At 38.3% G+C, this 15,534-nt stretch overlaps 1 protein-coding gene across 3 annotated transcripts in view; it reads left to right on the forward strand.

Annotated features, from left to right (window-relative positions):
* Positions 1-12: 12 nt before the first annotated feature.
* The window catches only part of cutc (cutC copper transporter homolog (E. coli)), a 16,639-nt gene continuing 1,117 nt past the window's right edge, over positions 13-15,534 (forward strand). The window contains exons 1-10 of one of the 3 annotated variants that reach the window (XM_061947057.1): positions 13-118; positions 198-276; positions 2,034-2,093; positions 2,174-2,383; positions 2,474-2,509; positions 2,593-2,726; positions 7,822-7,849; positions 7,927-8,032; positions 8,152-8,309; positions 12,028-12,125. In XM_061947057.1, coding sequence (XP_061803041.1) covers positions 207-276; positions 2,034-2,093; positions 2,174-2,383; positions 2,474-2,509; positions 2,593-2,726; positions 7,822-7,849; positions 7,927-8,032; positions 8,152-8,263 — 756 coding nt within the window. In that variant the 5' untranslated portion in view covers positions 13-118; positions 198-206 and the 3' untranslated portion in view covers positions 8,264-8,309; positions 12,028-12,125. Of the gene's footprint in view, positions 119-197; positions 277-2,033; positions 2,094-2,173; positions 2,384-2,473; positions 2,510-2,592; positions 2,727-7,821; positions 7,850-7,926; positions 8,033-8,151; positions 10,052-12,027; positions 12,126-15,534 lie in introns of those variants that run through there. The other 2 variants (XM_072915640.1, XM_061946986.2) reach the window with 2 other exon arrangements.

Consider the following 15,534-nt stretch of genomic DNA (forward strand, 5'->3'; position numbering starts at 1 on the left):
CTCACCCGTCCACCCGTTGAAACATATGTAGTAAAATCAACGCTCCGGAAGTAGCTAACCCGCAGCCGTGTTTGTTAGCTACTGCTAAAAGTCAACTATTACAATGTCCGATTGACAGGTAGTCGACTCAATACAAACACCATTCTGTGAGGCAATAATATCAATAGTGACAATACAGAGTTGCTTTGTTTATCCAGGTTGTCATTATGGCGGAGGGTTTTCTCATGGAGGTGTGCGTGGACTCCGTGGAGTCTGCTGTCAATGCGGAGCGAGGAGGTGGGTCATGTGGTTCAGTTCAGTTCAGTTGCAGTTTATTTGGAACATGCATACGATACAATGTAATGCATCACACAATTCCACTTGTTTCATTACAGCACGTCCGAAAAGGATTTGGAAGAAGCAGAGCTTATTTAATCCTACCCCTTTTCATACCATAGCAATTTTATCGCATTTCCTTGTCCTCTGTAACAGAACAGTGAACAAATAAATAATATACCATAGTAAGCATACAAATGTTAAATGCATAAATAATCATTGTCTAAAAAAAAAAAGGGTTCAAGATAGAGATGTCCGATAATGGCTTTTTTACCGATATTTCGATATTGTCCAACTCCTAATTACCGATACTGATATCAACCGATACCGATATATACAGTCGTGGAATTAACACATTAGTATGCCTAATTTTGTTGTGATGTCCCGCTGGATGCATTAAACAATGTAACAAGGTTTTCCAAAATAAATCAACTCAAGTTATGGAAAAAAATGCCAACATGGCACTGCCATATTTATTATTGAAGTCACAAAGTGCATTCTTTTTTTTTAACATGCCTCAAAACAATAACAGTGCAATACTTTTTCATAACATGGTCACTACTGCCTAGTTTCTCTTGTTATATTCTTATTTTACTGTTATATTTTTATTCTCATTGTTGCTTTTTATTTTTATTCTTATTGTGATATTTTTCTATTCTGTTTCCATTTATAACCCCATTATTTACTTTTTACTTTTTAAATTTGATCTCAATTCTGTACACTGCTGCTGGAATTTAAATTTTCCTAAGGGAACTCTCCTGAAGGAATCAATAAAGTACTATCTATCTATCTATCTATCTATCTATCTATCCAAACAGCAGCTTGGAATTTGGGACATGCTCTCCCTGAGAGAGACTATGAGAGGTTGAGGTGGGCGGGGTTGAGGTGGGGGGGTAGGGGTTAGCGGGGGGGTTTATATTGTAGCGTCCCGGAAGAGTTAGTACTACAAGGGATTCTGGATATTTGTTCTGTTGTGTTTATGCTGTGTTACGGTGCGGATGTTCTCCCGAAATGTGTTTGTCATTCTTGTTTGGTGTGGGTTCACAGCGTGGCGCATATTTGTAACAGTGTTAAAGTTGTTTATGCGGCCACCCTCAGTGTGACCTGTATGTCAATTCGTAATGAGTAAAGCCGGTAGATATTATGTGACTGGGATGGCATGCACGCAAAGAAAGTGCCTTAAAGGTTCATTGTCTCTCTGTACCTCTCCCTACGTCCGTGTACACAGCGGTGTTTAAAAACGTCATACATTTTACTTTTATAAACCGATACCGATAATAACGAAACCGATACCGATAATTTCCGATATTACATTTTAAAGCATTTATCGGACATCCCTAGTTCAAGATGTTCATCATAATTATTGTTCTGTGTACTTTGTGAACACTTGTAGTTTGAACAGTCTCTTAAACTGAATCATATTGGTGCTTTGTTTGATTTCTTTGGTTAATCCCTTCCATAATTTAATTCCACATACTGATATGCTAAAGGTTTTAGGTGTTGTACGAGCATACAAATGTTTGGTAGTTAGTGTACTTTTGTTAACAACAAACAGACTCGGTTAATATGACCGTTTTGTTTTTTTACAGTTAAAAATAAAAAAAAAACCTGTCAGATAGCACAGTAACATTGCATCAGCTCACTATCAAATTATTCAAATGACGAGCTTTAATTTCCCCTGTCATAAGTCAACCTGAGGTTTGTCTCCCCTCTGACAGGTGCAGGTCGACTTGAGCTGTGTTGCAGTCTCATGGAAGGAGGGCTCACTCCCAGTGTTGGTGAGAACATTCACAATTTCACATACCAGCTCTGTGGTTAACCAAACACGTATCTCTCATATTTATGTATCCTATTGCAGGCCTAGTGCAGGTTGTAAAAAGGTATGTGAAAATCCCAGTCTATGTGATGATCCGGCCTCGTGGGGGCGACTTCCTTTACTCGGACCAGGAAGTGGAGGTGATGAGGAAAGACATGGAGGAGATGAAGAACCATGGAGCGGATGGATTTGTGCTGGGAGCCCTGACAGAGGATGGGAGGGTGGATGCAGAGCTGTGCATGGAGTTTCTAGGTACAGTAGTTCTTTGGAAATTGAAGTATGTGCTATGGAATGCTAAGCAGTATTCTATTGTAATTTTAATGTTCTACTTTTTTACTGTAGCTGCTGCTCGGCCCATGCCTGTGACCTTCCATCGAGGTACTGTATTTCAAATATGATTTGTTTTATGAGTTTAGAAAGACTTGTGTTGACATATTTATTTGCTCTGTTGTATTCTTCAGCTTTTGACATGGTCCATGATGCAGCGGTTGCCCTGGAAACGCTGGTGTCGTTAGGTTTCCAGCGTGTGTTGACAAGTGGCTGTGACAACTCTGCACTGGAAGGACTCCCGCTCATTAAACGCCTTGTAGATCAAGTATGTATGAATTCATGTTCAGTGGAAGCGCTTGGGTCTGTTCCGCTCCGTAATTGCTTGCATTTTGAAACTATTTTTCCAAAGGAAATTATATAAATTAAAATAATCTGTTCTCAGGTCGAACTATTGCAATTATGAAACTTTTACTGACTGTGCAGGTAGTTATTTAACTAACATTGTAACGTTATTACAGCGTTTCCCCAAGTTTGCCAAAATACCTGTGGTGGTTGGGCGTGGTCAATATGATGTCATCACAATATTTGCTATGATGCATTTGAGACACTTTGATTGATTGATTGAGACTTTTATTAGTAGGTTGCACAGTGAAGTACATATTCCGTACAATTGACCACTAAATGGTAACACCCGAATAAGTTTTTCAACTTGTTTAAGTCGGGGTCCACTTAAATTGATTCATGATACAGATATATACTATCATATATACTATCATCATAATAGAGTCATCACACAAGATAATCATCAGGGTGTATACATTGAATTATTTACATTATTTACAATTCGGGATGTGGAGGGGAGGTGGGGGGGTTAGGTTTGGTTGTTATCATCAGTCATCAACAACTGAGAACAGAGAAATGGATATTGAAACAGTGTATGTCTGATTTGGTAGGATATGTACAGCAAGTAGTGGACATAGAGAGAGAGAGAGATCAGAAGGCATAAGAAAAATATCTGCATTTGATTGTTTATATTTGATTATTAACAATCCGGGGAGGGTGTTAGTTTAGGGTTGAAGTTGCCTGGAGGTGTACTTTTATTGCGGTTTTGATTTAGGGCTATATAAATAAACATTGATTGATTGATATATTTTCTTGAAAAAGGCAAGAAATGTATACATACATTTAAAACATATCTGTTATTCATTATCTGCGATGAGGTGGCGACTTGTCCAGGGTGTACCCTGCCTTCCACCCGATTGGAGCTGAGATAGGCTCCAGCGACCTCGAAGGGAATAAGCGGTAGAAAATGGATGGATGGATGTTATTCATTATAGCATTAACATATATTTTTCTTACATACTGTATTTTCCGGACTATAAGGCGCACTTAAAATCCTTTTTTTTTTTTTCAAAACTCGACAGTGCGCCTTATAGCCCGGTGCGCCTAATGTAAGGAATAAGTTTGGTTGAGCTCACCCACCTCGAAGCTATTTTATTTGGTACATGGTGTAATGATAAGTGTGACCAGTAGATGGCAGTCACACATAAGAGATAAGTGTAGGCTGCACTATGATGGGTCTCAAGTAAACAACACCAACATGTTATATGATCCATTGAAAATATAGAACATTACACACGGCGCTCAAAACTCTATCAAAATGTTTTAGTACGACTTTGGTAAGCTATGAAGCCGCATCGCTTGAAGGTTTGTCGGCGCATTAAACATACGAGTATTATTATGGTGCTTTAGTTATTAGAGTTACAGTCGGACAGTTTTTCATGGGACACATTTCCGGTGTTGTTGTTTCCGGATGAGGAGATGCTGCTCCCTTATTGATTGAAGTAAAGTCAGAATGTTATTAAAGCAGTTAGCTCCATCTTTTGACACTTCTTCCACTCCCGTCCTTGCACGCCACACCGCTACAATATAGGTGACATGGAGAAGACGCTACCGAAGGCGAGCCACATAAATAAGACCGCCCACAAAACGGCGCATCCGTAAGCAACTGTCAGAAAGCGACTTGAAGATGATCTGTAAAACATAACCTATGCACCATTTTGACCAAAGAACCACTATTACATGTTATGTAGACCACAAGGAAGTGTTTTGCATTTAGAAAAAATAAATGATAATATGACTCCTATAATGCGCCCTATAATCTGGTGCGCCTAATATATGAAAATAGATAAAAAAAAATAGACCATTTGTCGGCAGTGCGCCTTATAATCCGGTGCGCCCTATGTTCCGGAAAATATGGTAATACCGTTTTGCTTTATTGTTGAAGTATAATGTACCTTGTGGAGATTTTTTTTTTCTAGAGATTTCTCCAATCCTTTTAGTGACTCTTTGTTTATTAAAAACGACTATCAACAAATCTATCATTTATTTATTGTAATATTGTAAACTATACTTGTATTTAGAGACTCGATCTTTACTTCTGTCCCTCTCTGTCCGCGTCGAAAACCGCGCTGCTGGGAGCCGTTCTCTCCTTAAAAGCCACTGTCATCTTAAATTTTGTAGATCGCTGTTTGCGGGTATATCTCTTATATATTATAGTACGTCCACGTTGCAGACATGCTGCCTCCTCTCCAGGCAACCCCGTGCGTATGGCTTACATCATCACAACATCTGGTTTTGGCTCTTCTGGTGATCAAAGTACGTCTTTTTTCAGCAGCCAAATGTTCGGTGCATCACTAGTCAACATCGCGCACATAATTCATACTGTAACTACCTGCTGATGTTAATGTGTATGTTAGTGTGTTACGATGGTCATTTTTCCCATGGTCTGTGAACACATTATGTTGGTGGAGAATGAGGAAGTGTTGAATGTTTGCAAGTCACGCACAGAGATGGACATCTGTGCACGGGAGAAATATGTGTTGAAATTAGACTTAGACTTAGACAAACTTTATTGATCCACAAAGGAAATTGTTCCACACAGTAGCTCAGTTACAAGGATGGAAAGGATAGTGCACACAAGGGCGCAAAAAGAAGGCGAAGACAAAAGGTATTAAGTAGACAAAAAATTTGCCATGGTAGCAATATAAAATATAATATATGCTGTATGTAATATTTACATATTATACAAACACCGTTTCCATATGAGTTGGGAAAATGTGTTAGATGTAAATATAAACGGAATACAATGATTTGCAAATAATTTTCAACCCATATTCAGTTGAATATGCTACAAAGACAACATATTTGATGTTCAAACTGATAAACATTTTTTTTTTGCAAATAATCATTAACTTTAGAATTTGATGCCAGCAACACGTGACAAAGAAGTTGGGAAAGGTGGCAATAAATACTGATAAAGTTGAGGAATGCTCATCAAACACTTATTTGGAACATCCCACAGGTGTGCAGGCTAATTGGGAACAGGTGGGTGCCATGATTGGGTATAAAAACAGCTTCCCAAAAAATGCTCAGTCTTTCACAAGAAAGGATGGGGCGAGGTACACCCCTTTGTCCACAACTGCGTGAGCAAATAGTCAAACAGTTTAAGAACAATGTTTCTCAAAGTGCAATTGCAAGAAATGTAGGGATTTCAACATCATCAAAAGGTTCAGAGAATCTGGAGAAATCACTCCACGTAAGCGGCATGGCCGGAAACCAACATTGAATGACCGTGACCTTCGATCCCTCAGACGGTACTGTATCAAAAACCGACATCAATCTCTAAAGGATATCACCAAATGGGCTCAGGAACACTTCAGAAAACCACTGTCACTAAATACAGTTGGTCGCTACATCTGTAAGTGCAAGTCAAAGCTCTACTATGCAAAGCGAAAGCCATTTATCAACAACATCCAGAAACGCCGCCGGCTTCTCTGGGCCCGAGATCATCTAAGATGGACTCATGCAAAGTGGAAAAGTGTTTTGTTGTCTGACGAGTCCACATTTCAAATTGTTTTTGGAAATATTCGACATCGTGTCATCCGGACCAAAGGGGAAGCGAACCATCCAGACTGTTATCGACGCAAAGTTCAAAAGCCAGCATCTGTGATGGTATGGGGGTGTATTAGTGCCCAAGGAATGGGTAACTTACACATCTGTGAAGGCACCATTAATGCTGAAAGGTACGTACAGGTTTTGGAACAACATATGCTGCCATCTAAGCGCCGTCTTTTTCATGGACGCCCCTGCTTATTTCAGCAAGACAATGCCAAGCCACATTCAGCACGTGTTACAACAGCGTGGCTTCGTAAAAAAAGAGTGCGGGTACTTTCCTGGCCCGCATGCAGTCCAGACCTGTCTCCCATCGAAAATGTGTGGCGCATTATGAAGCGTAAAATACGACAGTGGAGACCCCGGACTGTTGAAAGACTGAAGCTCTACATAAAACAAGAATGGGAAAGAATTCCACTTTCAAAGCTTCAACAAGTAGTTTCCTCAGTTCCCAATCGTTTATTGAGTGTTGTTAAAAGAAAAGGTGATGTAACACAGTGGGGAACATGCCCTTTCCCAACTACTTTGGCACGTGTTGCAGCCATGAAATCTCAAGTTAATTATTATTTGCAAAAAAAAAAAAATAAAGTTTATGAGTTTGAACATCAAATATCTTGTCTTTGTAGTGCATTCAATTGAATATGGGTTGAAAAGGATTTACAAATCATTGTCCATCCATCCATCCATTTTCTACCGCTTATTCCCTTCGGGGTCGCGGGGGGCGCTGGAGCCTATCTCAGCTACAATGGGCCGGAAGGCGGGGTACACCCTGGACAAGTCGCCATCTCATCGCAGGGCCAACACAGATAGACAGACAACATTCACACTCACATTCACTCATTGTATTCTGTTTATATTTACATCTAACACAATTTCCCAACTCATATGGAAACGGGGTTTGTATATACAGTATATAATATATACTGATGTATTGTATTATTATATTATATTTTGATATAATATATACAATATATAAAAAATCCCAATTACCATGTACAATATGACAGTACATGTAAAAGATGCAGCAAAAAAATGGCATCACATTGGGCCCATTGTAAGCAAAATATTGGCAATAAAAGATAAAAAGAGTGTCGGACTTTGTGTGTCTTCTTCCGGAGGCTACAATATATTATTTTACTTCATTTGGTTTTCACGTAAAAAAAACAACCCTAATTTTTAAGTTGTGGTGGCGAATATGTTGCCGCTGCGCACCGCCACAATAAAATACATTAAGGGGAAACCCTGTATTAATGTCTACTCTGCGAGTGTAAAAATAAGTTGACCATTGCTCATAAAGAAACATCTACCTTAGCTTTGACGTGAACAAATGAGTCTTTATTTCAAACTTTTGGTGTTCAGTGTGACTTTTGAATGTTTTTTCTGACGACTGTGTTCTCTTCATGGGATTTTGTGGTTCCATTCTACCAAGTCTACATTCTAATGTTTGACGTTTTCTCCCCCTCCAGGCTAAAGGTAGAATTACCATCATGCCAGGTTAGCGTTTCTTTCTTGTGCAAGTAATTTATGTGACTTGTGTACATGTGTTTATTCATTTAATCTATTTAATACAGGTGGTGGGATCACAGAGAGAAACCTGCAAAGAATTTTAGAAGGATCGGGAGCTCAAGAGTTTCACTGCTCTGCTCGCTCCAGCAGAGATTCTGCCATGAAGTTCAGGTTTGTCCATCTTTTCTCATTCAACTGCCTTTGTAATTGCCTCCAAAACTTTGTCTGGAACTGTAGAGTTAGTCAATTACCAACGCCACAAACATTACAAGGCTTTTTTTTTTGCGCAGGAACAGCAGCGTGACAATGGGAGCTTCTCTGTCAGCACCTGAGTACAGCCTGAAGGTGGCAGATGTGAGCAAAGTGCGCACATTTAACGCCATAGCCAGAAATACCCTATGAATGGAAACCGCGTGGTCATGACTGATAATTCAATGATACCTCAAAGGTGATCACATTCTTTCATTTTTATTGGAAGTCCAGAGAAAATTGGGATTTGGTATTCTCATCAATGGAGTGCTTAAAACTCAGTACAAGTATCTTACATACCATTAAGCCCTAAAGTATTCATACCTGGCCAAATGTTTAGCTAAATATAATTGTATTGTGTATTAGCTGGAAATGACACAGGAAAGTGGCATAGAATACAGTAATAGTATTTCTATTTTTAGCTGGTCCCAGTTTATTTTAGAATATTCTGCAACAGCCGCGTCCAACCTGCAGCTAATTTGTTAACGTCCCGTGGCACATCCTAAAAATGCTTAAAAAAAAAAAGGTTTAAACGTAAAAAGTGGAATAAAAAATCAAACAAGTGTAATGTAATGAAAACAAGTTAAAATGTTGACCCTAATAACAAAAAACAGACAGGCAATCTTTCCTTAAAAAATGTGAGGTATAGTCATTCCTCACCGCATTGCGCTTCAAATATTGTATCTTTTTTGGATTTATATACAATTTCATTTTTTTGGTCCTAAATTGAGCATTTTGAAGCATAAAATACTGCTACTACTATACTACTAATGTAGTATTTGCAACTTGATGAGACCAAACCAATCCGAACACTCCGTTCAGTATCCTGGCGACTGATTGACTCAGCCTCAGATAGTATTACTACATTACGGTGGTTCTCAAACTTTTTTCACCAAATACCATTTCAGAAAACACTTGGCTCTCCAAGTACCAACATAATGACCAGCATTAAACAATAGTCAACTCTATTATACTAGTTAATTCATTAAAAACATGGCAGAGGTTTTATTTGACCAGAACATTTAATATCTTTGGCCACTGTAACATTACACACAGTTTGAACACTTTACTTAAATGAAGAATCAGAACTTGGGCGTATTACTCGATAGAGCCCGTGTTCCACAGTTTGAGAATCACTGCTATATTGGATTGGAAAAGTGTAAAGGCAACTAAAAGTGTTATTTCCAGTCTAGAGGGCTCTCATAATGTTGATAAATATATTTAGAAGGTTGTAAACAGTTTTTTATGCTCAAGCTTTGACAATATTTGATTCCAACTTCACGGAAGTTGGAATCAAATATAATATAATGATATTTTATACTTAATGATTCCAACTTCGCGGAAATTAATTTTTTGCATGTCCGGAACCAATAAATCAGGGACAACTGTATTATATTTGTTTTGAAAATGAAAAGTATTTTCAACATATTTAGATTTTTCAGTTGGCGGCCCTCCCTGGAAAAGGTTTGGACACCCCTGTTCTAGAATATGCTCGAACCCACCGGAACTCTTTAAAATATAGTGCAAAATACTGTGTTTCCCCAAACTTGTCAGACCAGATTCAAATATTACTAATTGTCAGTTTGTTATTTTTGTGAATATAGCAATATCTGTACAACTTTTGATGCTTGTACATGCATTTTGTATAATTTCTAGCATGAAAATGCCAATGCAGATTGACTTTAACTCAGTTTTTGGCCATGTCAGTATGAGATTTTTCATAGCATGCCACATAGGACTTAACTGTGATGATGTAAAGAATGCATACGTTTTTCAAAATGTGTTTTACATTGGAAAATCCCTCTAATGAAACGGTTGTTTTCAACCACATTTACGGAGCCATTGACTTTCGTGAAGCCAAAACTGTGACCCTCTAGTTTTTTTTATTGTCATTAAAAATTAAATAAAAATCTTTGGACAAGGTTATTTTTCAGATTTTATTAAAATATGGTGTTTCTTAGCTGTTTGTTGCACAAGTTTATTTCATTGTTTTTTGCTTATTAGCGCAGAAGTTTAGGGGAGCTCAGCCCCCAATCATGTGATAAATCAAAAAGTTTCTTTCCAATAGTATATGGCATGCTTAAAGAAATTATGAAATTGTATTTTTCGATGGAAATTAGCTGTGAATTTTCACTTCTCAAAGCAAGTTTTGACCCTCGAAGGCCACTGTAGTGTGTGGTGCAAGGAATGGCAACACAAAATGATAACTAAGTGAACGAGCTGGTACATTCTTATGTTAGCTTGGACCCCAGTATGCAGAGCAAGGAGGCAAAGTACAGGCAAGAAGTAAAAATAGCGAAGAAGGTGAACTCTAGCGACTAAACAAATAAACATGATTGTGTTATTAGTCTGCGTATGTACCACTTATTTGCCAGGGTACCGTATTTTTCGGACTATAAGTCGCAGCTTCTTTCCTAGTTTGGCCGGGGGTGCGACTTATACTCAGGAGCGACTTATGTGTGAAATTATTAACACATTACCGTAAAATATCAAATAATATTATTTAGCTCATTCACGTAAGAGACTAGACGTATAAGATTTCATGGGATTTAGCGATTAGGAGTGACAGATTGTTTGGTAAACGTATAGCATGTTCTATATGTTATAGTTATTTGAATGACTCTTACCATAATATGTTACGTTAACATACCAGGCACGTTCTCAGTTGGTTATTTATGCGTCATATAACGTACACTTATTCAGCCTGTTGTTCACTATTCTTTATTTATTTTAAATTGCCTTTCAAATTTATATTCTTGGTGTTGGGTTTTATCAAATACATTTCCCCCAAAAATGCGACTTACTGTATACTCCAGTGCGACTTATATATGTTTTTTTCCTTTTTTGTTATGCATTTTCGGCAGGTGTGACTTATACTCCGGTGCGACTTATACTCCGAAAAATGCGGTAGGTTAAAAAAAGGTGATTGTAGTCTCAGTAGCAGATAAATCTGTGGCACACCCGACTGAAGCAACACATTCTATTGACACTGGGCCAGTGATGTTACAAAACAAACACAAACATTCATGGTCAAGTAATGAAACATTGACAAAGCAGAGTCCATTGGTTGATGTGCCGCCACTGACAGCAGTTTGTCAGTTCGTTTTAAAACATGACGGATCATTTTATTTATGCCTCAACATTATAGCTCAGTGTTGTGAGCACTTTTGACACTTTAAAGCAATAAAACAGTGGTTTTCCGGGGCTGGGTTACTCATTAGTGTGGATGACAAAAGACCAGAGCTGTCAAGTGATTCATTTTTTAAATTAGATGAATCACACTCTAAACCTGTGATGAATCATGATTAATCACGCTTGCATAAATACAATTTGCTGAAGAAAATACCCCAATATTTGGAGACAAATGCAATTTGGTAGTCAGAATGTCATACAGGAATGTTTTTTAAATGTTTTGCTGAACTGCAAGTCTTTGATTTGCTCAAAACTTGGTGACAGTAAGCATTAAATGCACATTATTGCAATTTGCAATAATCTTGCAAACAAGGTACAGTTACTAATTTATAATGTATTATTATTATAGAGGTTTATTTGAAATAGGACAGATACAAAACATAGACATCTGAAACAGTTATCCAATGTATGCATCATAGTGTTTGTAGCCAAAGCTCATTTACAACACTTATCCCCAACAACAAGAACAACACAGACCCAACATCATTAAAATAGGAAAATAAAAAATAGAATGAGTCAATAATAATGATAATAGTAATAATATAGACAAAGTGCAAACTAGATCAAAGCCAATAATAATAATAACACAGACAAAGTGCAGACTAGATAAAAACCAAGTAATGTGTGTAGTAAACACACTCATAAACAACTTCACATAGTGCATCGTTTACGCTTCTTTAGTTCAAACAGTTGTTGAAACAAACAAGTTTGTTTACCTTTTTCAGATGGCGATGCTGATCATTTGTTTTGCTACGATGCGACCCCAGCTTGTTGTGATTACTTACAGATGTCCAACGTTCTCCAGGAAGCAAAATAAATTCACATTTAGTCCGTAGTTGCAAATCAATGCTTTTGTTTGTGTAGTACAGTTCATCCTTGCTGTGTTTGTGCCTCTCCCAGGTATTGTATGACAGATCAGCTGTGGAATGACATCTTCTTGCAGGACTTGGTCTTCACAGATGTTAGGTGTCCTACATGAGGTGGCATCCGTTTAGCAAAGGCATTGTTTAACTTAACTGGTACTTTTGATGACAACATTGACTCAGTAAACTTTGCCAGCGTAGTGATCGCCTCTGCTTCTTGTCAATGTAGCTAGCATTCATGCAAGCATGTAGCTATCGGCGCAGCAGCACCAGCTGACCGGCAGCACCCGTCACTTCTCGCTGAGGACGGTGACTGTCACCTCTGTCTACAAAAACACAAAAAAGTCTCCAGTATCCCTGGGAAAAGTCACTAGATTTGTCGCTAGTAGCTGTTTACAAAAAAGTCGCTAAGAGGATTGGCAACAATGTCGGCGCCATCCTCGAGTACGTGTTTCGCTTTAAGATAGTACCGTAGTTTTCGGACTATACGTCGCTCCGGAGTATAAGTCGCACCGGCCGAAAATACATAATAAAGAAGGAAAAAAACATATATACGTCGCACTGGAGTATAAGTCGCATTTTTTGGGGAAATTTATTTGATAAAATCCAACACCAAGAATAGACATTTGAAAGGCAATTTAAAATAAATAAAGAATAGTGAACAACAGGCTGAATAAGTGTACGTTATATGAGGCATAAATAACCAACTGAGAACGTGCCTGGTATGTTAACGTAACATATTATGGTAAGAGTCATTCAAATAACTATAACATATAGAACATGCTATACGTTTACCAAACAATCTGTCACTCCTAATCGCTAAATCCCATGAAATCTTATACGTCTAGTCCAGGGGTCGGCAACCCAAAATGTTGAAAGAGCCATATTGGACCAAAAATACAAAAACAAAACTGTCTGGAGCCGCAAAAAATTAAAAGCCATATTACATACAGATAGTGTGTCATGAGATATAAATTGAATTAAGAGGACTTAAAGGAAACTAAATGAGCTCAAATATAGCTACAAATGAGGCATAATGATGCAATATGTACATATAGCTAGCCTAAATAGCATGTTAGCATCGATTAGCTTGCAGTCATGCAGTGACCAAATATGCCCAATTAGCACTCCCCACAAGTCAATAACGTGAACAAAACTCACCTTTGTGCATTCACGCACAACGTTAAAAGTTTGGTGGACAAAATGAGACAGAAAAAGAAGTGGCATAAAACACGTCCTAGAAAGTCGGAGAAAGTTATACATGTAAACAAACTACGGTGAGTTCAAGGACCGCCAAAATTAGTAGGACAAAACGGCGCTCGCCAAATACTCGAATCTGCGAAGCTGGCAGTGTGCTTTATAACAATTAGGGAGGTTTGTGTCATGTTTGTCCTACAGAAACCATATTAAAACAAAAAATATATTTTTTCCCCTCATCTTTTTCCATTTTTCATACATTTTTTAAAAAGCTCCAGAGAGCCACTAGGGCGGCGCTAAAGAGCCGCATGCGGCTCTAGAACCGCGGGTTGCCGACCCCTGGTCTAGTTTCTTACGTGAATGAGCTAAATAATATTATTTGATATTTTACGGTAATGTGTTAATAATTTCACACATAAGTCGCTCCTGAGTATAAGTCGCACCCCCGGCCAAACTATGAAAAAAACTGCGACTTATAGTCCGAAAAATACGGTATTTTAAACTTGATGTGCGCCGATGATAAAAACGTTTGTCGCTGCAATACCCACGAGTTACCCAGTTTTATCAAAAGTTCTGCTTTGAAGCGAAATTGACCGCCTCGCATCATGATCACAGACCGTGAAACAAACGCGCACGTCTTCGCCCGGATATGATTAATCTTCATTCATATAGTGCGTCTGCCTCACAATACGAAGGTCCTGAGTAGTCCTGGGTTCAATCCCGGGCTCGGGATCTTTCTGTGTGGAGTTTGCATGTTCTCCCTGTGACTGCGTGGGTTCCCTCCGGGTACTCCGGCTTCCTCCCACCGCCAAAGACAGGATAGGTTGATTGGCAACACTAAATTGGCCCTAGTGTGTGAATGTGAGTGTGAATGTTGTCTGTCTATCTGTGTTGGCCCTGCGATGAGGTGGCGACTTGTCCAGGGTGTACCCCGCCTTCCGCCAGATTGTAGCTGAGATAGGCTCCAGCGCCCCCCGCGACCCCGAAGGGAATAAGCGGTAGAAAATGGATGGATGGATATTTGATAGCGCGATCATTTATTTTTATTAATCACATGCGTTAATGCGTTAACTTTGACAGCCCGACAGAAGACTCAACAAAAAAGATATTAGTATTTATATTAATTATCATTATTATTAATTCCCAAGCGCGGCCACCGCTGCTGCTCACTGCTCCCCTTGCCTCCCAGGAGGTGAACAAGGGGATGGGTCAAATGCAGAGAGTAATTTCACCACACCTAGTGTGTATGTGACTATCATTGGTACTTATTATTAATCAACATGAACACATTAACTCATGTTATTAATCACCAAAAAAATATTGTATTAATAATGAACACACTTAGATTAATCATGCAGTATTATTTTGACCGCACAAACTCTTTTAGCTTGACCGCTCTACGGTCAGTGATCAGATTACTGCATATGTCAGTACAAAAATGAGTGAGAAGACTCCAACTGTTGTGGTAGCTGGCAAATTGCACTCCAAAATACAGCCTGAAATAACTTTATATAAAACTGTTAACAGGTTGTGTGCCAATAAATGAGTTCAAGTAAAACGATTAAAAACGTTCCTGGATGACATTCTGACCGTAAAATTTCATTTGTATACAAATATATATTTTCTTAAGCAAATTTTATGTATATACGCGAGTAATCACCTGTGATTAATCATGATTAATCCAAATTTTAAAATGTGATAAATCTGAGTAAAAAAAAATAATCATTTGACAGCCCTAATTTATATCAACTAAAATATTTGTTTAGAACATCAAGATCCATATTCATGTATGGCAACGTCCCATTGCAAAGCGTGTTTTAAAAAAAATAGTGTTTAAAAAAAAAAAAAAAAATCTGAATTTTATTAAAAATAATCAAACTTCTTCTCTGTTGTTTGCTAATCTGCTAACAATCTTTGGAGTCACATTTTTTTCCACCGGTTCTCCAGGTCACTGCTATGAGTGAGTGACAGGAAGAAAAGCTCTTACACATTTGGATGGTAGTCTTTTGGCAGTATCTGTTGGTTTGCGTGTATAAATTTCTAAATCCTGAATATACGACAACATTGTGGGTTGAGTTTTTCTTTGCCCTGATGTGGGATCTGAACCGAGGATGTCGTTGTGGTTTGTGCAGCCCTTTGAGACACTTGTGATTTAGGGCTATATAAATAAAC

The sequence above is a fragment of the Nerophis lumbriciformis genome, linkage group LG02, assembly GCF_033978685.3.
Source record: "Nerophis lumbriciformis linkage group LG02, RoL_Nlum_v2.1, whole genome shotgun sequence".
Lineage (NCBI taxonomy): Eukaryota > Metazoa > Chordata > Actinopteri > Syngnathiformes > Syngnathidae > Nerophis > Nerophis lumbriciformis.